Raw genomic sequence first — 25,397 nt, 5'->3', positions numbered from 1 at the left:
CCCTCCCCCCGCGGGGGCCGGGCGCAGGCGGAGGGGGCGGGGCGGCCGGGCCCCCCCCAGGAGCAGCGGCGGGGCCGAGGCCCGGGATCGTCGGGAGCGAGCGGTGAGCGCGCGGGGGGAGGGCCTTCCCGGGGTTGTCATGGAGACGGGGCCGTGGGGGGGAGGGGGCGAGGCCCGGGGGGGGGGGGCCGCTGCTCGGACCTGGGTGTGAATCCCGCGCCGGCCCCGCCTGACCTTGGCCCCCGGCCTCGCCAGCTCTGGCCGCAGACGCGAGCATTGTTCGCCTCGGCACCCACGCACCCCGAATCCAGACAAACCCAGAGGACGGCCGGTTTCGCCTGCCCCGAGGAGGCCTCTCTTTTGACTTTTCAGAAATCAGGACATTTCTGAGGTCCGTAAGGGGCACAGCAGACGGTCACCTTCCGTGATTGCCGGCGAACAAGGCAGTTTTAGATTTCATTTATTCCTTTCCTGGAGAAATCATGAAATGTTATTTAATATGTTATGAAAAAGGGAACAAGTACTGATGGCTAATGCTGGGCCCAAACTCACTGAATTACTATTTAATATACCCATAAAGTAACTAGTTAGCTATTCTTCCAGGGAGTCTAACAATAGGGCAATAGAGGCTTTACAGGTATTTCATTTTTATTTACTGAGAATTCTACTTTGTCTGATGTTAGCTTCATATATAAGGTGGTACCCCTCTGGCTTAGAAACGGATTTGGAGCACAAAACTGGACATAATTAGGATTCCCATGTATGAACATAAACAGATATACATATGCATAAATGCATGGGTGGAACATGTTTGCTACCTTATCTCCTATTTGACAGATCTAGCTTGATATTGATATGATAAACAGTTTCTCACTTCTCTTGGTCCCCATCTTCACCGGAATACTTTTCTTGTTCTTTTACATAGCCAGGATATAAGTACCCTCTCTCTCTCTCTCCTCTTCATTTTCTTCTTTTCTTCTTTCTTTCCATTCATTCCTCCCTCCCTTTCTCCCTCCCTCACTGTCCTCTGCTTTTTCTAGGAGAGCTGGGTTCTTTCCTTCTGACCATTATGGTATACAGTTCTTTTCTCTTTTTTTTTACTTTTTTTTTTTGCAAGGCAATGGGGTTAAGTGACTTGCACAAGGCCACATAGCTAGGTAATTAGTGTCTGAGGGCAGACTTGAACTCAGGATCTCCTGACTCCAGGGCCACTGCTCTATTCACTCCACCACTTAGCTGCCCCTGGAGTTCTTTTCTCTTGAAGGGATTGCCTATTAGCAATTTAAGATTGTTTCTCTCTTCCCCCCAATTTTTGTTGGAGTTTAAATTTTAAGGTTTTAACACTCATTCACATAAAACAATTTAAAAAATAATATATAGAACTTCATGTTATTTAGATTTGTATTGAATGAGTATTTTATTTTAATTTAATTTAACAATTATTTCTATTTTCTTCTGACCTTTTCTTTCTGCCTTCCTTTGTTTCTTTGTTTCTTTTTTTCTACTTGTAAGGTTGTGAGAATCAAGTGAGATTTTATATATATATATATATATATATATATATATAGAGAGAGAGAGAGAGAGAGAGTAGCCCATGCACCATCTCTGGCATATAGTAGGCACTCTATAAATGCTTATTTACTCCCTCTTCATTTCTTTTGTTTTTTTATTTTTCAGAATTCTTATAATTAACTTATTAATTAATATTTTATTATAGAGACTTAGACATCATCCTGAATTACCCAAGGCCTGTTAGATATATTCATAGACATCTTCTTTAAGCACCTTTCTGGAAGACTCATTCTATTTTATAATCCAGTTATTCTTTGAGCCTGATAAATCATAGTCTAAAAAAGAGGGAGTGATTTAATATGTTCTCCTTTCAAGAGGAGCCACATTTTAAAAGAAGGGCTTGGGGAAAAAAATCCTTAACTCAAAGAAGCTTTAAGGGTGGTATTTCAGACAAGGTGTTTTGGGAATTATTGGGGCAGAGGAGGGCTTTCTGATGTTTCATATGCTAAAGATCATAAATGGTGGTCTCCTTCATCAAGGTAGTATTTAGATTTAGTCTTGCTTCATATTTCTATTTAATTGTTGTTTATAGTTTGGAAAGTATTTTTATGTATATCATTTCATGTTTACACTATAGCTCTCACACACAGAGTATATACACAATAGGGGTGGAAGGAGGAGGAAGATGGGATGAGCCATTCTCTAGGGTAGAGTGCATATGTTTTTGGTAGCTTTTGAAGTTGGTTCAAAAGGCACTTTAATAGCCTAGAACATAGTGAGTACTTCATAACTCTTAGACTAGTTCTATTCTCACTTTGCTGTTAAGGCCCTCTTAGGTATTTAAAAAACTGATGATTTCAGCTCTTGACAGGCTGAAGCTGTTAAGCCTATCTGCTCCTTAGGGCCCTATTGGGTAGAGATAGAAATATGAACCATAGTGGATTTTTAGGATCAATGTGGGTTACACTTGCAACCTAGAAGTAAGTCTTCTGGGGTCTGTTGTAGGGACAACTCATGGGAAGATATGTGGTGAAATGGATAGGGCACTGGTCTTGGAGTCAGTAGGACATGAGTTCAAATGTGATCTCAGATACTTGATACTTATTAGTGGTGTGACCCTGGACAAGTCACTTAATCCTGATTGCCTCACATCTGGGGCCATCTCCAGTTGTCCTGATCCATATCTGACCACTCGACCCAGATGGCTCTGGAGGAGAAAATGAGGTTGGTGACTTAGTATGGTCCTCCCTCACTCAAATCCAATTCATGTGCTTTTCCTGGCATCACCTCCCTGATGTCATGGTCTTCTTCAAGAATGAAGGACAAGGAGTGGCTAAGTGAAATGAGGGGGGCAGCTAGGTGGCATTGTGGATAAAGTACCAGCCTTGGAGTCAGAAGTACCTGGGTTCAAATCTAGTCTCAGACACTTAATTACCTAGCTGTCTGACCTTGGGCAAGCCACTTAACCCCGTTTGCTTTGCAAAAAAATACCTAAAAAAAAAGACCGAGAATGAAGGACAAACATCACTGTAGAGTCCTCTGTTGTCTGAGAAAGCATTTCCTTAGGTAGACTTAGGATACTTTTGGCCTGGCTTTTTCATATTCATCAGATAATGTCCAATGTGATTAGGGCCAAAGTAAGCTAAATCATTCAGAGATTCATAGCACTAATATTTATGTGCGAAGAGATGTGGAACACTGATTTTCTGGTTAGTTGTGAAGATTATATAGGTTTTCATATGAAAACAGTGAAGATGCAAGGAGATCTCAGGATTAGTTAGTTATAAAGGGCAGGGATTCTTTAGAGTATGTCTAAGGATTTGGCATTTAGGTTCCTGGAGCTCAAGATTGGTAGAGGGCTACTTATGACCCTTTCCTTGCCTTTTGACTTTAAATAGGGCTACAGTTTTTAATTTTTTTTTAGCATTTTATATATGCATATATATATGTATTTTATATATATATATACATATATATATGTGTATATATATATATATATATATATATATATATATATATATATATATATATACACACTTTTTTTTAAGGCTTTTGCAAGGCAAACAGGGTTAAGTGGCTTGCCCAGGGCCACACAGCTAGGTAATTATTAAGTGTCTGAGACCAGATTTGAACTCCAGGTACTCCTGACTCCATGGCCAGAGCTTTATCCACTACGCCACCTAGCCACCCCTACATTTTATATTTTTCAAAGGGATTTCTTGTCCATTGATAAGTGCTGTAGGAGTATATCTATAATTCTACATATCAATATGCATACACATGAATGTGCTTATACATGTACATTTATAAAGCTGCTTGTAAATTTGTTTGCATTTTTATGCTCACTTATGTTGACTCTGGCTGTGGGATAGTTGTGTAACCAATTGTTGTCTATCTTTTTTAGCAGAGTGACTCGGTTACCACGGTGACAGCAGAATTCACTATCCCTGGCAGATAACCAGTCAGCCCTGATAACATTCATTCCTTTTCCCTGTATGGTCTTCTGGATGTTCTTCTTGCTGACCTTAGTTGGTGGCATGGAGGGGCACTGCCTAGTGCTGACTGGGAAGTGTGTGTGAGCCACTGACCCAATGGTGAGCAACTGCTTTCATGATGTAGATACACAGGCACCTGCCAGGGAGGTTTAATTTCTGTGATTAATTTTTTTGAGGATATACATGCAGGGTGGATACTGTGTAGATCTGACTCTTTTCTATTACCCTTTCCTTCACTCAGGGTTAATGATAGAAAGGATGGGGAAGAAAGATCATAGGCTATGAGAAGGACTAGGTTGGGGGTAAGAATGGTTAACCAAAGAGGAGAGTTGGGGGAGTTGGAGGAGAGAAAGGACAAGCAAAGACAGAAACATTAGGGAAAGGATTTAGATGATTTGGCTAGAGGAGTGGGGACTCTAGGGAATGTCAGTGGTAGTCTAGGGAATCTAGGGAATGTGATATCAGAATTAAGATCCTGGATATCTCAGAAAAGATTTTCTTTTTCTCCCCCTTCCATTCCTATTCTTTCTTCCATCCCTTGGCATAGTTTGTTTCCCACTGAGGGACTCTCTACCTGTATGGGTCTCTCATGTGTCTGCACCCTCTCTTACCCATAGGCAAGGTTTGTACCCTTGTTCTTCATTCTAGGACATTAAAAGCCAGTACTGGACTGATGATGATTCAGATGGGGACAATGAGTCAGAGGAATTTCTCTATGGAGTACAGGTGAGGACCTACCTTAGACTGATTCTTGGCTAAACTCCTTAATAATCCCAGATTCTGATCATGGTCAGGTGGTCATGCTCTCCCCAATTCAGGCCTAAAGAAGAGAAGTTAGGGTAGTCTCTATGGAGGTAGCCATGTACAAATTCATATAGTAAAATAGCCAATGTTTTACCAATTACTTCTCTCACTAGTCATTATCAATGATCATCTTGCCACCATTTCTAAAAATGATCACTGTTCTGAATAGAGTCCAAAGCACAGGCGTGTTAGAGACTTTCCTCATATAGAATCTGTATTTTCTCTATTCTTCAGCGTACATTCCATATCCCCACCCCTACTCCTAGTTTGCTTCATGTAGTTAATTTCAAAGCCATGAGCTAGTGCTGGGAGGGGAAACCAGGGGCTCTTAGGATATGTGAGGCTTGGAAGAGTAGAGTTGATAGCATATCTAGAGTCTTGGACATCCTGGATTAACCAGTATCCATTGTTAAAGTCCCTCAAGTGTCTGCCACATTTATATCCCTTATGATCTAAATTCTAGATTCTATCTATTCTTGTCCCTGGAGTTAGCATTTTCTTGACTCTTCTTTTGCTTATTCTTCCTTTTTGTCCTTTTGTATGTCACCCACTTAGGGGAGCTGTGCAGCAGATTTATACCGACATCCACAGCTTGATGCTGACATCGAAGCCGTGAAAGAGATCTATAGTGAGAACTCAGTGTCCATCAGGTGGGCTGAGTGGGGTTATAGGGAGGCAGGACTCTTTTTTTTTTTAAATGATTCCTCTTGGAAGAAATTCTTAACTTTGTGTGTGTGTGTGTGTGTGTATCATAAACCCTTTTGGCAGTCTAGTGAAACCTATGAACTTCTCAGAATGTTTTTAAAGGCATAAAATTTATAGTACTGCGAAAGAAAATAATTATATTGAAATAAAATAATTTTTTTTCCCCCATCCAAATTCAGACCTCTTGAAATCTATCCACAGACCTCTTTGTGGTTTTATAGACCCCCAAGTAAGAACTCCTGTCCTGGAAGAATTTTGTTAAATGAGTGACTTGGACAGAGAGTACAGATTAATCCTCATTCCCTTTCCCATCTCTGTCTCCATTAGTCATTTAGGCCAAGGCCTTCCCTGTCCCCCAACTTTCCCTCTTGCCCCTACCACTCCTAGATTTTTACTTCTAGTTATGTGTGCTTCTGCAGAGAATATGGAACCATTGATGATGTGGACATTGACCTCCACATCAACATCAGCTTCCTTGATGTAAGTGCTGTTGAGTTTTGTTCAGAGCATGTTAGGAAACATTCCCAAACAGAGTTCGGAAAGTGGGGAGGGCCTCATTACCTTTGTGTTCCATTCAGAGCATGTGTTTGGGCTCTTTCATTGCCTAGATTGTCAGCAGATAATGGTGGGTATTTCCATGGGCCTTCATTTGTTTGTATAGCAAATATCAAGTTTATTCATGTGTGTGAATTTGTGTAAATATATCTATATATTTAATTATATATATATATATCTGTAAATGTATAAATTCCCTATCCTTTCAATAGCCATTATCTTATGTTGCTATGATCAAGGCTGAGCCCAAAGCAATCTTCCCCCCCCCCAGGAGGAAGTCTCCACAGCATGGAAGGTCCTTCGGACAGAACCCATTGTGTTGAGGCTACGTTTCTCACTCTCTCAGTACCTCGATGGACCTGGTAAAATTGGCTGCTTGGCGGGGTGGGATATTTTGGTGGGTTCAGTCTACATTTTCCTGTGCACAGTGTTCCTTTCCTTTCATCAGGCCCTGAGATAACTAAGGCATTAGACATTCCTCCTTTTTTATCCTAGTGCTCTTCTTCCCAACCCTATTGCTGGGTTTTTTTGGGATTAGATAACTCACAGATTTTGTCCTAGTATTCCCTTCATTCTCTGTTGTCTAAAGGTCCTTCAAGTAGTTTTGCTTAAGTGAATGAGAAAGTCCTCTTTACTTAACTTTGCCTTGGGAAGCTTCTAATCTCTCTGCTTTCCAATCCTGCCCATTTAATGATACTTTGATATTTTCTTTGCTTAACAGTGTTCTTGAGACTGCAGTAGGATATAGACACAATATTATTGTTCTCTTTGCAGAACCATCAATTGAGGTTTTCCAGCCTTCCAATAAAGAAGGGTTTGGACTGGGTCTTCAGTTGAAAAAGTAAGAATGACTTTTCTAATTGTTATCAGACATGAGGGTGAATGTACAGATGTGTAGATGTACATTTGTGTGGCTTTTGGGAAGACAGGTGGAGCATTTTTTGACCAAAGATTTCTTTCTGACAGATCACTGAGTCTTAGAAGTCATTGGCTGCTTCTTCATCCTTGAAGCCAGTGGGAGTTATTGAGATTTTGCAGTAGTTAGGCTTTAGGACATCTCAGTTGGCATTGATTGGGATCTTAGGAGTTAAAGCTGATCTCTGTATTCAGAATAAGGAGTAAGGAGTTTGTTGTCAGTGTGGTTCCCACAGATTCCTTCTCTTTGACTTTGTCCTTAGCTATTTGAAGTATATCACAGAGGTCAAATGATTGATATGCCAGTTGTTAGTCTTCCCTCAGGAACATGACCTAGGAGTTTAGATACATAAAGAGTAATATAATGAAAGCTCCTCATGTCTGAATCCCTTTCCTTTCCTTTTCAGTGAAGTTCAAGCTTCTTTTCCATTTCTGGAATTGGTGTCTGTATTATTCATACAGACACCAAGAAAGACATTCCTTCTGGACTATTTCTCATTGATAATATATAGTGTTATGATCTGCCTATTCCTAGATGCCTTACATAAGAAATTCCACCTTTGGCATCTGACAGTATAAACTCTTAAGAGTTGTTCCCATTGAGCAGACTTGGGGCATCTAGGGGAGGGAGGGTCCTTCTGTTTTCTACCAAGTATTTGTTAAGTGGCATTTTTTGTGTGTATGTGTGTGTGTGTGCGCGCACACCACTTGGATTAAGTTCAGGAATCTTCTGCCAGAGCTGACCTCAATTGGAAATCCAGGTGTGATTGATTTGAATTATTCATCCAGTCCTTGATCATCCTTCTTTATTGAGCCTATTCAAAACTGTTCTTCTTTTCCCCTGAGGATCCTTGGAATGTTCACATCGCAACAATGGAAGCATCTCAGCAACGACTTCCTGAAGACCCAGCAGGAAAAGCGGCACAGTTGGTTCAAGGCAAGTGGCACCATCAAGAAATTTCGAGCGGGCCTCAGCATCTTTTCACCTATCCCCAAGTGAGTGTAGCTCTGGAAACTCCAGTTCTCCTTACATTTTTCCTACCCATCTTTCATTTTTTTCTACATCTTTCCATAACCTTTACTTGCTGGGCTTATCCATTCCATCCCTTCCTTTGGTTTTTTGATGTTATCAATTTTTAAACATTTATTAAGCATTTGCCATATGCTGAACACTGTGTTAACCACTGGGGGACACAAAGACAAAAAATTAAACAAACTTTGACTCTTTTTTAAAAAAAAATTTTATATATTTAAGGCAATGGCATTAAGTGACATGCCCAAAGTCACATAGCTAGGTAATTATGGTAACAGACAGACAGAATTTGAACTCAGGTCCCCCTGACTCCAGGGCCGGTGTTTTATCCACTGCGCCACCTAGCTATCCAGCTTTGACTCTTAGGAACTTAGATTTTAATTTATCCACTACCTCCAGTATGTATTCTGTTTTGTTGCACTTTTACCTATAATCAAACACATCACCCTCCTTTCCCTTCCTTCCTCTCCTTACCTCCACTCTTTCTTGTGGTCTTTTCTCATCTACCCTTTTTATCCCCCTAACCCTGAGGAAAAAAGAGCTGGGGGATAATATTCAAACCCCTCCTCTCCCTCCACTCTCATCTTTTATCAGTCATTTTGAGTTGACTCAGAGAGTGTTCCATTCCTTGTTCTCAAGGTCATGTTTCTGTTACTGGTGCATTCTTCAGGGGCCTATGAAATGACTTTTATGGGAATAAAGAGATGAATCTTGGGTATCATGTTCAATGTAGTTCCCCTAATCTTACTGTTAGCAAGAGTTGAGGCTTAGCTTCCCGGGATGCAGACACTTCACACCTACAGTGGAGGTGTTTCATGGGAGACACTCAATATTGACTGAATAAATGCAACAGGTATTATCAGAAATCCCCTGGTCATATGGGGCTTGCTGAAGTTGGGCATATATTGCAAAGACCTAGATATGGGCCCTGCTGATCCTGAGCTGTTGGTGTGAGACATGAACTTACATAGTCAACTAAGTCTAAGACATATATGGGACACAGACAGATAGAATTGCTTCATGCTAATTAAAGCTCCTATTCAGGATTTTTGTTGTGCCAAACTTTGCCTTAAACTTGTGTCCCTATTGTCTCTGTCCCTTTTCTGGGGTTCAGGGAAGTCTCTGTTGTAGCACTTTACCCTTTTCTTTCTTTCTCTAGGTCCCCCAGTTTCCCCATTATTCAGGACTCCATGTTGAAGGGCAAACTGGGTGTGCCAGAATTGCGTGTTGGGCGCCTCATGAACCGCTCTATATCTTGTACTATGAAGAACCCCAAAGTAGAAGTGTTTGGCTACCCTCCCAGCCCCCAGGCAGGTCTCCCCTGCCCCCAGCACGTGGGCCTCCCTCCCCCAGCACGGACCTCTCCCTTGGTACATGGTCTGGGGAGGGATTGGTTGGGGTGTTGGATGGTGGAAATGGGGAGAATAGTTCCTGGGATTAAGGCTCCTAGCTTCATATGACTTTGTGCAACAGAAATATCTCTCATGGCTGAGGTGCCATGAATTATTGAATGACGAGGGTTGGGGGTTGAGAAGGTTGTGGGGAGGAAGAGTTTGAAAAATAGGTTAAATCTTTATTGCTAGTTAATTCCTACCTAGGTAGATTCCCATGGTGCTAGATCAGGTAGAAAGGACAGAGCTTTTGAGGGAATGGTAATATAAAAATAGGATATCACGATATGGTGGCACTGGGGTGAAACTTCATAGTCAGTGGTTTCCGTTTTTCTACCTTTTTCTTCCTGGAAGAGGGACAAAGGTAGAGATCATATCACCTTCTCCACCAAGGCCTCCAAAGAAATAGCTAAAGGCCTTCTGGACTGTTTTCTCTTAGAATTGTCCAGATCTGAACTAGATTATGGAACTGTTACTCCAAGGGGACTTCTATGGGCTTAGAATAAATAGCCTGGGCTGTGGAGAGGACTTACAGGGGTCTTCTGTTTCCTTGTCAGGTCAGTGGTCATTGCAAGAACATTCCTACCCTGGAATATGGATTTCTTGTCCAGGTAAACAAGTTCAGACTCCATTTAAGTCCCTCCAAGTACTTCTCATTGTTGGATTTATTTTTTCCTACCATATTTGAATTGCATATTCCATCATCTAATTAACTATCCTATATATATCACCTTATCCCACTCTACATTCTCCCTTCTTTATCAGGAGGTACTTGGCTTTTTGGGAAATGAAAAAGAAGGCATGATTCTTGCCCTCAGTGAGCTTACAATCTTGTTGGGAAGAAAAAACTCACATTTGAAACAATTAGAAAATAATACAAGCTAGTATATGGCTCTTTGTCCTCCAGTGTCTTTTTACTTTACTAAAACCATATACTTTTATTTTTATCTTGTCCCTTTGAATTTTCTTGCTTCCATATCTTTGCTCACACTATTCCTTTCATTTGGAATTCTCTGCTTACCAACTTCTATCAAAATTCAGCTTATTTTTCAAGACCAAGCTTAGATGCCATTTCCACATCATGGTATCAGCTTGAAAAGATCTCATTCTCTTCTGAAATATTCTAATACTACCCATATACTTAATTCCAAGTATTGCTTGCTACTGTTGCTTATGAATTTCTTTTAATGATACTAAGAGTAGCTCACATTTATATGCCAATATTAAAGTTTTAATGTTTCTTTGTTTTGGCTCTCAAAAGACTATACCAGTGAACTGCAAGCTTTGTCAGGTCTTTCCAAGCTGGAAAGGTTTCAAGAATGTGTCTCATGATGGATGTGGTGTTTGTTGCCATCCAGAGACCAGCTTAAATAGCTGAATTCAGAGATTCTTCTCATTAGAAGGTTTATCATCAGCTTATGATTTTTCTTTTTGGCCAGCAACTCATGAAGATGTTTTAGTAATGCCTGAAGGAGTTGTACTCTTCATTGATGCTAAAAATATCCCCACTAACAAAAATCACAGACCTTTAAGAGTAAATAGTATGTTTACATAGTGCTTTAGTATTAATAAAGACTTTTATCAAGTAGATGATAAATAGCAACAATAATAAGTTAGCATTTATAGAGTGCCTTAAGATTTGCAAAGCACTTTATAAGTCTCTCATTTTATCTTCACAACCACTCTGTGAGGGTGATGCTTTTATTTTTGACAAATAAGGGAACTGAGGCAGACAGAAGTTATGTGGTTTGCCCAAGGTCACATAGCTATTAAGGATCATAGGTCAGATTTGAATTATAAGTCTTCCTAACCTCAGGTTCAATGCCCTTTCTACCCTGCCATCTAATTTTTTTGTTTGTTTGTTTATTTGTTTTTTTTTTTTTTGCAAGGCAATGGGGTTAAGTGGCTTGCCCAAGGCCACACAGCTAGGTAATTATTAAGTGTCTGAGGCCGGATTTGAACTCAGGTACTCCTGACTCCAGGACTGGTGCTCTATCCACTGCGCCACTTAGCTGCCCCCCGCCACCTAATTGTAAATATTTTCATTTCCATTTTATTTGTGAAGAAACTAAGGCTCAGAGAAGCAAAGTTATTTGTCCAAGCTAATAAGTAGTGAAACCTGAATCCCAACCTACATCTTCCTTCTACTTCATTATATTGTTTCTTCCTATCATGAGGATAAGGATCTGTATCTCACACTGCTGGATACCTAAGTAAATTGATCCCATTTTCTTGTGAAACCAATGTATGCTGCTTTTTGGGAAAAGTGCTCTTGACTGGAATTGCCATAGCAAAGTAAAAAGCATGTGTGGAAGCACTTAAAACAAGGAATTCTCTAGATTGTGGTGGTTCTTCTGTCTTAGACAGGATAGCTTCCTAAGGTATGGGGCTGCCTCCCACAGGAGTTTTTAAGCATAACTTTTTGTCCATGGAGATTCTCAGTCTTTAGTTTTAGCTGATGGAGACTTTTCCTCATTAAAGTTGAACTGGGCCTCTAGGGAAAATGTCAAAGGTTTCTGGACAGTAACATGAAAAAGGTTTATCTACCTGCATATGAGGCCTTGTTCTAGATGCTAAAGTTGATGAGTGTGGTAGTGTAAGAAAAAGGAAAGAAGGGAAACAAACTTTCCAAATCTGTAAATGAGTGGGTGTGTAGACTTATGCCTCCAGAGAGGTATCTCATAGTGCCTTGGCAAGATGTGATTCTACTCTTTTTATCTTGTAGATTATGAAGTATGCAGAACAGAGGATTCCAACCCTGAATGAGTACTGTGTAGTGTGTGATGAGCAGCATGTCTTCCAGAATGGATCTATGCTCAAGGTATAATCTTCTTTATAATCTCCCTGCATTGTATACTTCTTGGACAAATGTTGAAAATTAAATTTCTGTTTTTCTTGGAGCCCTGACCAAGGACTTTTGGTTTTGGGACTCCTTTATAGTCTCTAGAAACTTAGATGAGCCCATTCTACAGCTGTCACATATTTCTCTATTCCCCTCCCAAGCCATTATTCATTGGAAAGGCTATTTTGTTCAGTTGTAATGTCACTTAAAATGGGATATGTCTTTCTGAATCTGGGCCCTAAATTGCTTTGTAGTAGAAATCTGATATCTTTCATCAGCAGTCCTCATCACCAGTAACTCATTTTAAGTAAGACTGTACTCATTTATAGATTACTTGGTGCTGATAGTTAAAAGAAGCCCAGATACATACCCAAAGTCTACAGTCAAGATTGGGAGTGCCCCTGCCCCTAATTTGTTCTCCCTCCTCTTTACCTGTATGACATATCTTTTACTCCCTTAGCCAGCTGTTTGTACTCGGGAGCTCTGTGTCTTCTCTTTCTATACACTGGGGGTGATGTCTGGAGCTGCAGAGGAGGTGGCTACTGGAGCAGAGGTAGGAAAGGGTAGAATGGGTGGGATCAAGGACTGAAGTAATAAAGAACAATAGAATGGGCTGAATCTCAGAAAATTAAAGGATAGTAGAATGGAATATGGTTCCAGATATGGGAAATTTGTCCAATGCTATCTGGCCTTCTGTTCTCTCTCCTACTGAGGTGGTAGACCTGCTGGTGGCTATGTGTCGGGCAGCATTAGAATCTCCCAGAAAAAGCATCATTTTTGAGCCGTACCCCTCTGTTGTGGATCCCAGTGACCCCAAGACTCTTGCCTTCAATCCCAAGGTAAATGTGTCTAGGAATAGGAGGAGGAGGAGGAGGAGGAGGAGGAGGAGGAGGAGGAGGAGACAGGGTAGGGGACTAAAGGATGGAAGAATCATGAGCTATGGAGATGGAAAACATGGAAGATACAGTTTGCAGGAGGATGGAGAGAAATGAGACCTAGAGGGAATTGGGGACTTAATGGGGGGTGTGTGTCAGGATGTGAGGATCTGGGGCTAGAAGGTTTTTTGCCCTCAATTTCAAGATGGGAAGTAGGGGAGCCATGTAGCTATAGCATCAGGAGATGGAGAGAGAGAATAGAAATGGGTAAGTATAAGAGACTACTACTTTGATGTTTCTGGTTATGGGGAGGGCATGCAATTTGAGGTTCATATCCTGCCATAGGGGAGATTTGACTTGAACTTTAGGGCTTAGCCACTTTAAAGAATGAATAGTTGGGGCTACTTTGGAGAGCTTGGATATTTCCCCAACATCTGACTCTTCTCTTTAAATTAATCAATTATAGTATATAAATTATACATATGTTTGTATATATTGTCTTACAAATACATGCACATACATAAAAGGATATAATTTTGATTTATGAACTTTTTTGAAGAAGCAATGTGATATAGTGGAAAGACTTTGGATTTTAGATTCAGATAAAAAGACCTGAAATTAATTCATCCTATTTACTTACAACTTATATGACTTTAAATAAGGCCCCTTAACTTTTCTGGGCTTCAGTCTTCATTTCTAAAACTGTGGAGACTAGACTAGATGATCTTTGAGTTCTTTTAACTCTAATTCTGTGAACTTTATGACTGAACACTGACACATATAGGCACTCAGTATTGGGGATGGGGAGTTGTTAATTTCAGAGAAGATTAAAATATTTTCATTGCCCTTAAAGAACTTAAATATATTTGAGACTTTTCCCTTCCCAACACTCGATTCTTTTCTTCCACATGTGGCCCTCCACTTTTCCTTGACTTTCATAGAAGAAGAACTATGAACGGCTTCAGAAAGCCCTGGACAGTGTCATGTCTATCCGGGAGATGACCCAGGTATGCCTGATCCTTTGACAATCACATGCATTCTATACTCTGTCGCTTTAATTCCTGCCATCACTTTGCCTTTCCTTGATTTCTGCCTTGTTGGCTCTATTTCAACCTTTCTTATAATTTCTATTATCTCAAAGCCCTATATATTATTCTTTTTTCCTTGTAGCTCTAAAAATATTCAAAATAGGCTATGGAGGGATGGAATTATACTGTGAGCATTTAAGGAAATTGAGGGATAATTTGTAGCTTTAGGGAGAAGAAAGAAGTTTAGGTAGATTCAAGGCCTAGATCCTTTCACCATGCCTCTAGGAGCAGGGCACCCTCAGGAAAGGCAAGGAGAGCCCTCCATCCTGAACTTACTCCTCTCCAGACACTCAGCTTTCCCTTTCCTATTTGTCCCTTCCCACCTGGGACTCTTTGCCTGAATATTTGGAGATTAATTTTTATTCTTGTTTTTTTTTTTTTTTTTTGCAAGGCAATGGGGTTAAATGACTTGCCCAAGTTTACACAGCTAGGTAATTATTAAATGTCTGAGGATGGATTTGAACTCAGGCCCTCCTGACTCCAGGACTGGAGCTCTACTCACTGCACCACCTAGTTGCCCCCCCTAATTTTTACTCTTGTTACATATGTCCCTTCCTTACAAATAAATCTAGAATAAATTGGGGGGGGAGTGTATTTAAAATGAGATTTAATTTTGTTTTAGCTTACATATTTTTCAATAAATGAAGGAGCACTTCCTATGTTTTATGAGCATCTTTAGTTATTTTCATTTGTATAGCTTATTTTTCCATTTGGGCTAAAGGTTTTCTGTTGGCGCAGTGTGTTGGATAAAGCATGGGATCTAGAATCAGGAGATTTGGGCTCAAATTCTGTTTCATATATCTATTAATTGTGTGACTCTAAGAATACCATTTAACTTTAGTCTCATTTTCCTGATTTTATAAGATGGAAATGATAATAATACTTGTGATATCTACTTTGTAAGGATGTTATGAGAAAATTTCTTAATAAATAAGCAATATTTAGAGCGATGTTTAAATTTTTTTTTTATTACTTAATATTTCTCCTTGCCTTGTGTCAGCCCCAGGCTCCTATCTATAGAGAACTGATCACCCAGTTATGGTTATCTTCCTTGGGAGATAATCTTGTGAATGTTTTTCACAGGGTTCATATCTGGAAATCAAGAAACAGATGGACAAGCTGGATCCTTTGGCCCACCCTCTCCTGCAGTGGTATGGATGCAGTGACCACTCCCTCCTGGGGGGTACGAGAGCAGAGACCACTCCCTTTGGGGGGAGGATGGATGTAGTGGCCATTTCCTTTCTTTTGGGTTGGGTGTGGATATGGATGAAGGTTACTTTTTTTTTCTTCCTGGACCAGCGAAAGCACACACTTACTTTTCTCCTGAGACTGAACAACTTTCAGCTTTGCAGAAATGTTGTTTTTATTCTTCATTTGATTCAAAAACCTTAGCCCCTACAAGGTACTTACATACTTCTATAGGTTTGCAAAGGCTTTTTGACAGTCCTGAAACTAATCATGTACATAGTAGGTGTTTGAGAACCTGCTGTATGTAGAAATAAATACTCTTTATTTTATATATATTTAAAAGTCCTACTCACTTGGAGAAGTATGTATCTCTTCCCTCCCCTCCCCTCTCAACCCAGGCCTCTTCCCTAAATGCTGGGTTGTGAAGCAGTGTCTGGAGGCTCAGGTTGATTCTGCTCCTTCCCTTGTAAAAAAGGGCCTACAAGTCCAGGTTCTCAAGTTCATCACTTAGGACTGTTATGGAAAACAAATATCTCAAGCTCCTTCCTTGGCTGCCCACAAAGATTTATTGTTTTTCCTAATCTCCCCACTTTTTTCTGTTCCTTTTTTCAAAAGTAGCATAATTTAGTTCAACAGAAGTCTCACCCTTAATCATAAAGAGATTTTATCCAGTGCTATGTCATGGGAACAGACCAGAAACAGTCCAGGTGTATTTAACTCAGGAGACCAGTCTCCTTCAAAAATTCTTGCTATACCATGCTTTACCAAGCTTTATCTAACTCCTTTTCCAACCTGACTCTTCTCATGATTCCTAAAATATCTGTTTTGTCTTTCTAGTATTCTTTTCCCCTCAGTTCAATCCCAGGTTGTCTTTCTTTCTCAGTCTTGGTGGCCAATAAGGGAACAGATTAATTTAACTGATTCTTCAGTCTTCTTCCTGAGTTCATTCATTTATTTAGTAAATATCCATTGACTATTATGTGGAAGGCATTTAGGGTGGGACAGAATGCTCTCTTAGCCTTCTTAGGCTTCTGAATCCTAGGTCTAAGAGATCTCTAGCCCCAATCTTAATAGCAAATAGCTTCAGGGTATGTCCTGTTAGCTCCTCCTAGCACAGCTATTCACATGCATTCAATTTTGGCTACAATACCTGAATTGCCAGATGGTTTTTTGCTTCCCTATCAGTTTTAGAGGGAATACCTCCTTTGCTCCTATGTTTAGACTGGTCCAGACTCCATTACTTGTTCTGCACTCTTTTCTTCATCTTTATTTTTTCCCAGGATTATCTCCAGCAACAGATCACATATTGTCAAGCTACCTCTCAGCAGGGTAAGTGGCCCCTCACCCTCTCTCCCAAATTCCTTGAAACCAGATAAGTTGTTTGAGGGATGATTTAGGGAGTGGCAGACCAGGGAGGTTCCATCTTTGTTGCTGACCCTAGTACCTCCAGTCTTAGTCAACAGTCTTATTTTTGTCCCATCTTGACTGTTTTGGTACCTGAACTGTATTGATCCTATGGGATCAGAACAGGTCTCTGCTCCTGGATTGTTTACTTCTTGGCCCCATCACTCCTCCCTCCCTGATCTCAATCTCTGCTCTGTCTCCCCTGATTCCCCCCCACCCCGGGCAGCAGCTGAAGTTCATGCACACCTCTCACCAGTTCCTCCTGCTGAGCAGCCCCCCTGCCAAGGAGGCCCGGTTTCGGACGGCTAAGAAACTCTACGGCAGCACCTTCGCCTTCCAGTGAGGGAGAGGAAGTAGGGGCTGGGGAGGGACGATGGGGGGACCAACTGGTGGACATTTGTCCCCTAGGTTCATAGATGTCAGGATTCTGTTTAGATGTGTATATGTTCTGTAGTTGTGATTCATCAACCAGGTAATCAAACTGTTATTAGATTTTTTTTGTAATGTGCTCTCTTTGTAGAAAAATACAAATTATAATATAGGATCCTTACTCTGAGTTTATAGTCTAGTTGAAGAGACATAAGACATATAGTTCTAATGCTTGAAAATCTAGAGGCAACATTGTGGTTCTAAATGCGTTCTGAAGACAGATGCTAGAGGAGTTTAGAAGAGAAAGAGATCATTGAAGACTAAGCTAGTCAAGGAAGGCTCTACCTAAGGCTTAACCTGAGACTTAAAAATATTGATTGGATTTCTATAGGCATAGAAGGGGGAGTGAAGTTATTACAGGTAGACTGAAACTATTTGAGTCAAAACAAAGAGGCAGAAACTTGTCAGTTTTGTTTGAAAGAAGTGAATGAATAAATCAGTTTGGCTGGACCAGGGAATTCTTTTGGGATAGCAGTCAGAAACAGGAAGTTTCCTGTTAGCTGTGGAGAACCTCTGAAAAGATTTTTGAGCAGAAATGTGGGAAATAAAAACTTTTTAAAAAAAAATGTTAGTTTGGTATGCAAAATTAATCTGAAGAAGGGAGAAGCCAAAGACCTTGAAATCAATTAGGAGACTGAGAGGTAATAAAGTTGACCTGGACTAGGGTGGAGTAGTGAGAATAAGGATTGCAGAAGACAGAGGGAAGAATTATTGGGACTTGGAGTATTTAAAAGGATGGAGTCAAAGATAACTTAGAGATTTTGAATAGGGAGAATGATACCATTATCAGAAATAGAGAAATCTAGATATCAGAAGGGGACTTTAGAGGTCACTAAATTAAATGACTTCTCCTAGATTACATGGGTAGAAAGTGGTAGAGAGCCAACCTCAGCCTTTGATTCCAAATCCAGCATTTTTTCTCCTGTACCACATTGCATTTGGTTTGGGCCCCATGAGATTAGAATGGAAGTGTCTAGCAGACGGGGAGGATATAGATCTGTGCTGGAGTTTGAGAAATAAATCTTAGAGCTATGCATAAAAGGTGTTAGCTGAGGCCATGAAGATGAATTTTTCAATATGAGTGCGTATGACTCTGACCCTCTTTTTTCATGTCCTGGGAGGGTGAATGGTATTATTAGCTCTTGGAGGCTGTTCCCAGCCTCCTCTATTGGGGTTTGTGTCCTTTATCCTTGCTTTCCAGTGGGTCCCACATTGAAAATTGGCACTCGATCCTGCGTAATGGCCTGGTCAATGCATCCTACACTAAACTCCAGGTAAGAGCCAGGCTTTCTTCTCTCCCTCTACCATCCCTGTTTTGTGGTGGGAAGCTCTAGAGTACTCTCCTTTCTGTTTCTAATTCCCAAACTGAAGCTTTGAGACCCTGATTTTTCTTGGTGCCTTACCATATATATCAAAGGGATTTGGGAGGTCAGGGTTATATAGAGACTGTGGCTGATGTGGACTTAGTCCTAAGAAGAATCTATTGAGGAAATCCTTATATTAAGAATATTACTGTGTTCTACGTTTTGGGATTGATGATTATTAGGTGACAGAACACTAAATGACAGAACTTTTCTATATACATGTATATACATGTATATAGATTCAGCAGTGACTTGTCTCATCTTGACTGGTTAAATCTCTGACCCCCAGTGAATCTGGGAAATGGTTACAGAGAGTCTGTTTCTTCTTGTTCACCTGCCCCAGTCCTGGCCTTCCTCCCTCATTGCATCCACAACAGGAATGTGGATTGACTTGGTGATTTCACTCTCTCCACCACTGTCCTTTAAGACATGGAAGGGTTAATATTCTCCAACCCAATTAACTTCTGATCAAAGCGACTGCTTGTAAGCCTGGGATGGGTCTGGAGTTGGAGAAAAGCAGGAGAATGAGCTGTCAGCTACCCTAGGAGGTTCCTTTCCTCCTGGAGAGTCATTGGGGGGCCAGTTTATGTTGCTCACCCTGGTGTTTCCCTGCAAGCTGCATGGAGCAGCGTATGGCAAAGGCATCTACCTGAGTCCCATCTCCAGTATTTCCTTTGGATACTCAGGTGAGTAATCCATCTCCTATGGCTACCTAAGCTTTGTTCACGTGTCTGTTTTCCTTTCATGGACATATGGTCTGTGGTATCACTCCTGCTTACTTTACTCCATGGACACACAATCTGTCATCTGTTCTCTCTATGGGTACTTGCTCTGGATCTTTTCCTTCTCAATGAGTCCATCCCTAGGAAACCTCTGCCTTCCACCCTCTTTGGAAGGGAAGTGCTGAACAGGTCCAACTTTGAACTAGTGAGCTCATGAGGTTTGTGGGTGGGGAACTGGGGGAGCTTTTCTCTTGAATCTCTGTTTCTAGAGATGTTGATCTTGGTGATAACAGTATTTCTCTTTGTATATATACCCAGAAAGGTATATTTCTAGTGATACCCACTCTTGTGATGTGTATAGACTTCTTTTACTTTTTTGCTACAATCTGAGAGCAGGATCAATTTGTGATGATTATATGAATAGGAACATAACTCTTTATTTCCTATATACCTTCATTATTGCCACATTCTCTGAGGTTATGACTAAGTGCAAAATCCCTCTCTTCCACTCTTGAAAAGTGATTAGGGCACAGATTCTATCCATTTGAGGCAATCTCAAAGATAGAGAGGTCTACTTTTGTCCAATTCAGGAGATAAATCTGATTTACTAATTCCTTGTTCTTAGATTATTTGGTTCCCTAATTTTCCTTCTCAGGACAATTTCTTTCCTATATGTTCTGCCTGAAAAGCCTTATTCTCTATATAGTCTCCTAGTTTCTCTCTGTAGTACAGACTAACTTGCTTTCTGTCCAGGCTCTTTGGTTCTTAGTAATGATTATAGTATTACAGTAATAATCCTCAGATTATAATTTTTGGAGAGATGCAGAAGGCATTATTTATTACCCTTCAACCCCCCCCCCCCATTCTACCTATCAGTGCTATTGATCATGAACCAGTCAGTGATTATGTTTGCCACAGATGGTTTTTATGAGGGTATATGTTCACTGGCCCAAACTGTGTACTTCCTGCTTGGGCGTCCTCTTTTTCTCCATCTTCTCAGTCTTTATTCTATGTCCTTAGGCAGCTCAAAGCCCATTTGGTCCCTCATCTTCTGTAGGAAGAGTACTGGGAATACAGTGTTACTTTTTTGTTAATGGGGCCGTTGCTGACCTAGCCATTGTATGTGGGCATATGCTAGACATTAGAGGTTAGGGAAGTTTGAACAGATTTGGGTTTGGGAAAAATAAATGGCACAGGACCATAAGTCTGTGTTGTTCTATATAGAGCTATGTTCATTTCTGTTTGAGGAACTTTTAGCAGCCTATCCCAGGATCAAAACATTACATAAAATGACTTGTTTTCATGGATTGATCTCGGGAAATTGGCAGGAATATCATAGATAGATTTGAGATATATGGACAGTTCATTAGATTGAAAGGTAGAATAAAACCTGGCTTGTCCCCTAGGGATTACTATGAGGTTCCCTGTAGGGATTAAGTGACCTTGCTCCATACATTCTTTGTAACTTCTGACCCCACATTTGGCAAAGGCTTAAGAAGTTGTCTTTATTTTTTCCCAGCAGAATCAAACTTGGAACTTGCATAACTAATTCATTATTTACTCTCCTTAATAGAGTTTGGATACTAATTGTAACCCAAACCTCTTGTCATTGTGCATCCTGTGCATAGCATTGTTTGCCAGGTTCAGTGGGGATTCTGAGATTTGGAGTTAGGGTTTTGCTATAACAAAGACCAAAGGATGACAGAAAGTGATTCAAGGGGGAGGAAAGAAAGGATTCAAGTGTATGACTGAGCAGCAGGACAAACAAATCAGGATTGACAGCCTCTTAGCCCAGTCACTGAGGTGTCTGGTATACTGGACTATATTCAGGTTGATGACATGATGGATCAGGCATCTTGATAAGGGTGGAAGAGATGGAGATGATAGTTTTATGTGTCTTGTAGCCTTTTCATGCAGATCAGTTTCCTAGGGTTAGTGTGTAGCAGTTGAAGTGGGATGCTCAGATATATAGCCCACTTAGGATTCTTGGATATTCACTGGGATGCTTTGTGGAGTAATCAGTGAGAATAGGGTCTTTGGTCACAGCGTGTTGGGGAGTTGGGGAAAAGTCAGGGAAGGCTTGTTGGATGGGGGTTTTATTGCATTTCATGATCTCCTATATGGGACTTGACTTCCTCTTGCTTCTGTTGGGTTGTCATTGGTCACATCTGATATTGCTATATCCTATGACCAGAAACAATTCTTTCCATCCTAATCAGATTGACTGTCCTTGTTTTTCTATTTTTGATCTTGTCCCCTCATCTCACTCAACCTTAACACTTGACACCCAGGAATTCATGTTCCATTCTCACTCCCTTTATCTCCTTATCATTTCACCTGGAATATTGGTCTGTGGCAGGAATGGGAAAAGGACAGCATAGGATGCCTTCCAAGGATGAGCTAGTCCAGAGATACAACCGGATGAACACCATCCCTCAGGTAATCTATATAGAACTTTACAGTGGAACTGCATTGGGCTGTGGGGGATTAAATGTTTCTGTGAGCAAATTCAATTCAGTTCAGTATTTATAGGGTCATAGAATCATGCTTTTAGAATTAGAAGAGATATTAGAGGTCATTTATTCCAGTCCCTCATTTTGCAGATGAGGAAACTGAGACTCAGAGAGGTTAAGGGACTTGTTCAGGGTGACACAGCTATTAAGGGGGTAATCTGAACAAGAATCTTTGTGACTCCAAGTCCTTTGCTTTCTCCATCATACAATATTCTTTAGCCTACAACATCTATGTTCCCAGTCAGCCTTCCATTCATGTGCTAACCTGGACTGAGCCTACTTAGTTTTGAAGATCATAGAATTATGTGTTTACAAGTGATATCATTGTAGACAAATGGATAAAGACTTCAGTTATTTCCTGCTTTCCCTTTAAGGCAGGTTTGGGATATAAGTTTGTGGAGGCTAAATGGTGATTACCTTGGGGGCAATGTGAGGAGTTAGTTAATCCATAAGGTGTTGAGGCTAGAAGTGGAGTGAGTTGTGTGGAAGCGAACGGTTCTAGCCCTTGAAGAATCATTGCTTTGTCTTTGTATCCCTTAATAAGCACTTAATAATGCTTACTGAATTGAACTGAATTATGGAGACACACAATACTTGCCAAGAACACAAAATATACAGGCATAGGCATGCAAGTTGACAACCTGTATTGTGCATTTACGGATTTAAGCATTGTAAAATGTACTCATATTTATCCACCTATGGATTTGTGTTGTTTATGGGTTGATGTTACCAAGATGGTGGTGCTAAGGTCGGGGTCATTGGAGGAAGTCCTAGACTGATTCTATCATTCTTGGTGGTGCTATTTTTTCCTCCCAGAGAAAGTTTTCCAGGTTACCTAGCTCTGTTCATATTTGTTAACTGTTTTCCAGACCCGATCCATCCAGTCCCGTTTCCTTCAGAGTCGGAATCTGAATTGTATAGCACTTTGTGAAGGTGAGTGACTCTGCTTTTCTCCAAGTTCCCTCCAGACCTTCTTGTCAGTCTTTTTTGTACATTTTGGTTACAGGGAAACTCTTTAGCAGTTTTTTGGGAATCACTAATAAGGGGAATTATACTAAGTTGGAGGAGTGTGGTTTGTCGAATATTTTTCGTTCATGTCTTCCTCTTTACTACACTTCTCCTCAGTCAGGAATTTTGTGTTTGATTCATGGCCCTTTTTCTCCACAGTAATTACGTCCAAGGATCTTCAGAAACATGGGAACATCTGGGTGTGCCCTGTGTCTGACCATGTCTGTACACGGTTCTTCTTTGTGTGAGTTGGAGAGGGTAAACCAGGGAAATATGATTGTGGAATGTGATAGAAATATGATTAGTGGAAATATGATTGTTAAATGGGAGGAAACAATGCTGCTTGGAAAATGTTTCTGCTATCAAGGATTTGGATCTGAGGGAAACTGCTTTAAGGTTCTCATCCCTGTATGGAGGGGGAAGCACAGAGAGGGAGCTGGCCTACCAAGAGCAAGAGAATTCTCACATTTCCTGGATTCACTCTCCGTCAAAGTGGAGAATAATAAATTTGGGGGGCGGGGAAGAGAAAGGAGTGGGGAGAGACTTCTGAGACAGACATTTCCGTTCTTCCCTTCAAACTTGTTCACGATTTTACTCAGTCATGCTCACATATTCCTGTCCTACCTTGATTACATTCATTCTTAACATTTTTGACAGCTATGAGGATGGTCAAGTAGGTGATGCCAACATTAATACTCAGGACCCCAAGATCCAGAAGGAAATCATGCGTGTGATCGGAACTCAGGTTTACACAAACTGAGGGGGCCCTGGCCCTCAAATCCCTCTTGTTCCCTTCCCCAAAATGGAGGAAGGACCAACCCCTCTCACTGTGGGACCCAGGAGCATCAGAGGAGGCCATTCCAAGGAGCCAGAGGAGATGTCCCTAAGGGACATGCAAAGAAAAAGGAGAGACACAGCCCATGGGAGAAATTAGCCTGGGATCCATTCCACATCTGGATAGCCCAGACTAACCCCACCTCCCCACCCTTACCCCTTGTATTTCCCTGTTGACTTCACCTTGTTTGTAAATAAACCAATAAAATGGAAGGTGCTGTGGACTGGATGTTGTCCTTGTGATCTGCCTGTCATAGTTCACTTTAGTTCACACAATCATTATCAAGGTTCTATAGTGAAGACTCAGAAAATGAATACTGAGGGTTGAGTACTCTGGCAATGAAAAACATTTCTTCTCCCACACTTCCCTTTTGTAGTCAGGTTATTTATGGGAAAGGGAATAAGGAATAGTGCCATCTGATGCCAAATCCTGCCCCAGATACATTAAGGGAGAGCCTTTTGAAAATGTTCCCTAGCCAATGGATCATATTGCTCAGAGCTGCCAGAACAAGTGTCTGGGGTTCAGGTCATTCTCATTCCCTCTTCTCCCAGTGGACAATCTTCTCTCAGCTCCAGTGTGATCCAGTGTGGCACAGAAATGTATCTATATAATAGTCCTGATAGAAAGGATATAGTTGTCTCTGTAGAATTGTATCTGACCTCTAGGTCACTAGGATCCCTAGTCCTTCTTTTCCCCAGAGATAAGTCTAATAACAAATTTTGAGGAAAGAGGAGAAATTGATGAGGCAGGGTGCAGGTTAAAAGGACTTTCCAAATTCTCTTTCCCATCAGAAATCAAAGCTACAGTTGGATTCACTTGAGCACTTGGTAGATTATCGTATCACTTTTGACAAAAGATTCATAATTCCTATTTTCTCCATCAAGTAGGAATGTTTTTCAAACTGGTAAAAGAATCACCAATAAATCATGCTCATGTAGGTGAGATGATAGTAAAAGAGCACTCTACTTAAACTTAGTTGTCTTCAATATCAAATGAGTTATAATCTCAGAAATGCTATCATTAATCTTTGAAAAGTTATGTGGAAGGAGGGATACCAGAAAACTGGCTGTCACCATTTTCAAAAAGGAAAGAGTAGATTGAAAGTCATTAAATTTGATGACAGCTATAACAGTTAAAACCAGATAGTTAAACAGGAAGTTGTAAGTGGAAAAGTGATGAGCTAGCCAAGAGTGAGTCTTGCCAAATAGTTTCCTTTTTCTACTAGGTTTCAAGTTTTGTAAGTTGATCAGGATGTCCTAGATCAGTATTTCTTAAATTTGTGGTTTTGGGTGTTTTATTTTATTTGGTTAAGGGAGTCTAGGACTATCTTTGAGCTTATGAAAGTTGATGGTATTTGGGATGTGGAGGGAAATTCTCAGGAAACAAAATGGGATGGTGTCTGAGGTACTGTTAGCAATATCAGAGAAGGGCATTTTGATCTTTGGACCACATTGAAATAGGAATGACATATTCTTGGAGTGCACCTAATAAGGGTTGATAAGAAAGTCTCAGTCTTATAAATCTGTTCAAAAGGGTTTTAAATTGAAAAGGAAGAGAGGGGGAGAAAACTGCCTGCATATAGCCACAAAGCTTAATAGAAACTGTGCTGTGGGAAGGGAAATGGAGGCAACTAGAAATGCATATGAAGAAAAATCCAAAGAATGGAGCCAGTAATCAAATTAATGTTCTTGGATGTCTCTATAGACACATGCACAAGAT

General features: G+C 40.6%; 1 protein-coding gene across 3 annotated transcripts; it reads left to right on the top strand.

Annotated features, from left to right (window-relative positions):
* On the top strand, nucleotides 1-24,033 carry PARP6 (poly(ADP-ribose) polymerase family member 6). 3 transcript variants are annotated; one of them, XM_074233041.1, is made up of 23 exons: nucleotides 5-103; nucleotides 3,917-4,106; nucleotides 4,656-4,733; nucleotides 5,367-5,461; nucleotides 5,936-5,996; nucleotides 6,343-6,433; nucleotides 6,846-6,912; nucleotides 7,833-7,982; nucleotides 9,179-9,389; nucleotides 9,968-10,021; nucleotides 12,136-12,231; nucleotides 12,713-12,805; nucleotides 12,966-13,091; nucleotides 14,069-14,134; nucleotides 15,299-15,366; nucleotides 16,684-16,732; nucleotides 17,034-17,146; nucleotides 18,438-18,510; nucleotides 19,217-19,286; nucleotides 21,682-21,761; nucleotides 22,705-22,768; nucleotides 23,003-23,087; nucleotides 23,501-24,033. In XM_074233041.1, exons 2-23 carry the CDS (start codon nucleotides 4,104-4,106, stop codon nucleotides 23,601-23,603), a joined length of 1,896 nt encoding a protein of 631 aa, XP_074089142.1. In that variant the 5' UTR covers nucleotides 5-103; nucleotides 3,917-4,103; the 3' UTR covers nucleotides 23,604-24,033. The 3 variants fall into 3 exon arrangements, with proteins under 3 accessions (XP_074089140.1, XP_074089141.1, XP_074089142.1); XM_074233040.1 differs by lacking the exons at nucleotides 19,217-19,286; nucleotides 23,003-23,087; nucleotides 23,501-24,033 and having other exon boundaries at nucleotides 3-103; XM_074233039.1 differs by lacking the exons at nucleotides 21,682-21,761; nucleotides 22,705-22,768; nucleotides 23,003-23,087; nucleotides 23,501-24,033 and having other exon boundaries at nucleotides 1-103; nucleotides 3,920-4,106; nucleotides 18,438-21,675.
* Nucleotides 24,034-25,397: the final 1,364 nt, after the last annotated feature.

This window comes from Macrotis lagotis, chromosome 4 (genome assembly GCF_037893015.1).
Source record: "Macrotis lagotis isolate mMagLag1 chromosome 4, bilby.v1.9.chrom.fasta, whole genome shotgun sequence".
NCBI lineage: Eukaryota > Metazoa > Chordata > Mammalia > Peramelemorphia > Peramelidae > Macrotis > Macrotis lagotis.
Note: the sequence above shows the minus strand (reverse complement) of the source record. Positions and strands in the feature narration are given on the sequence as shown.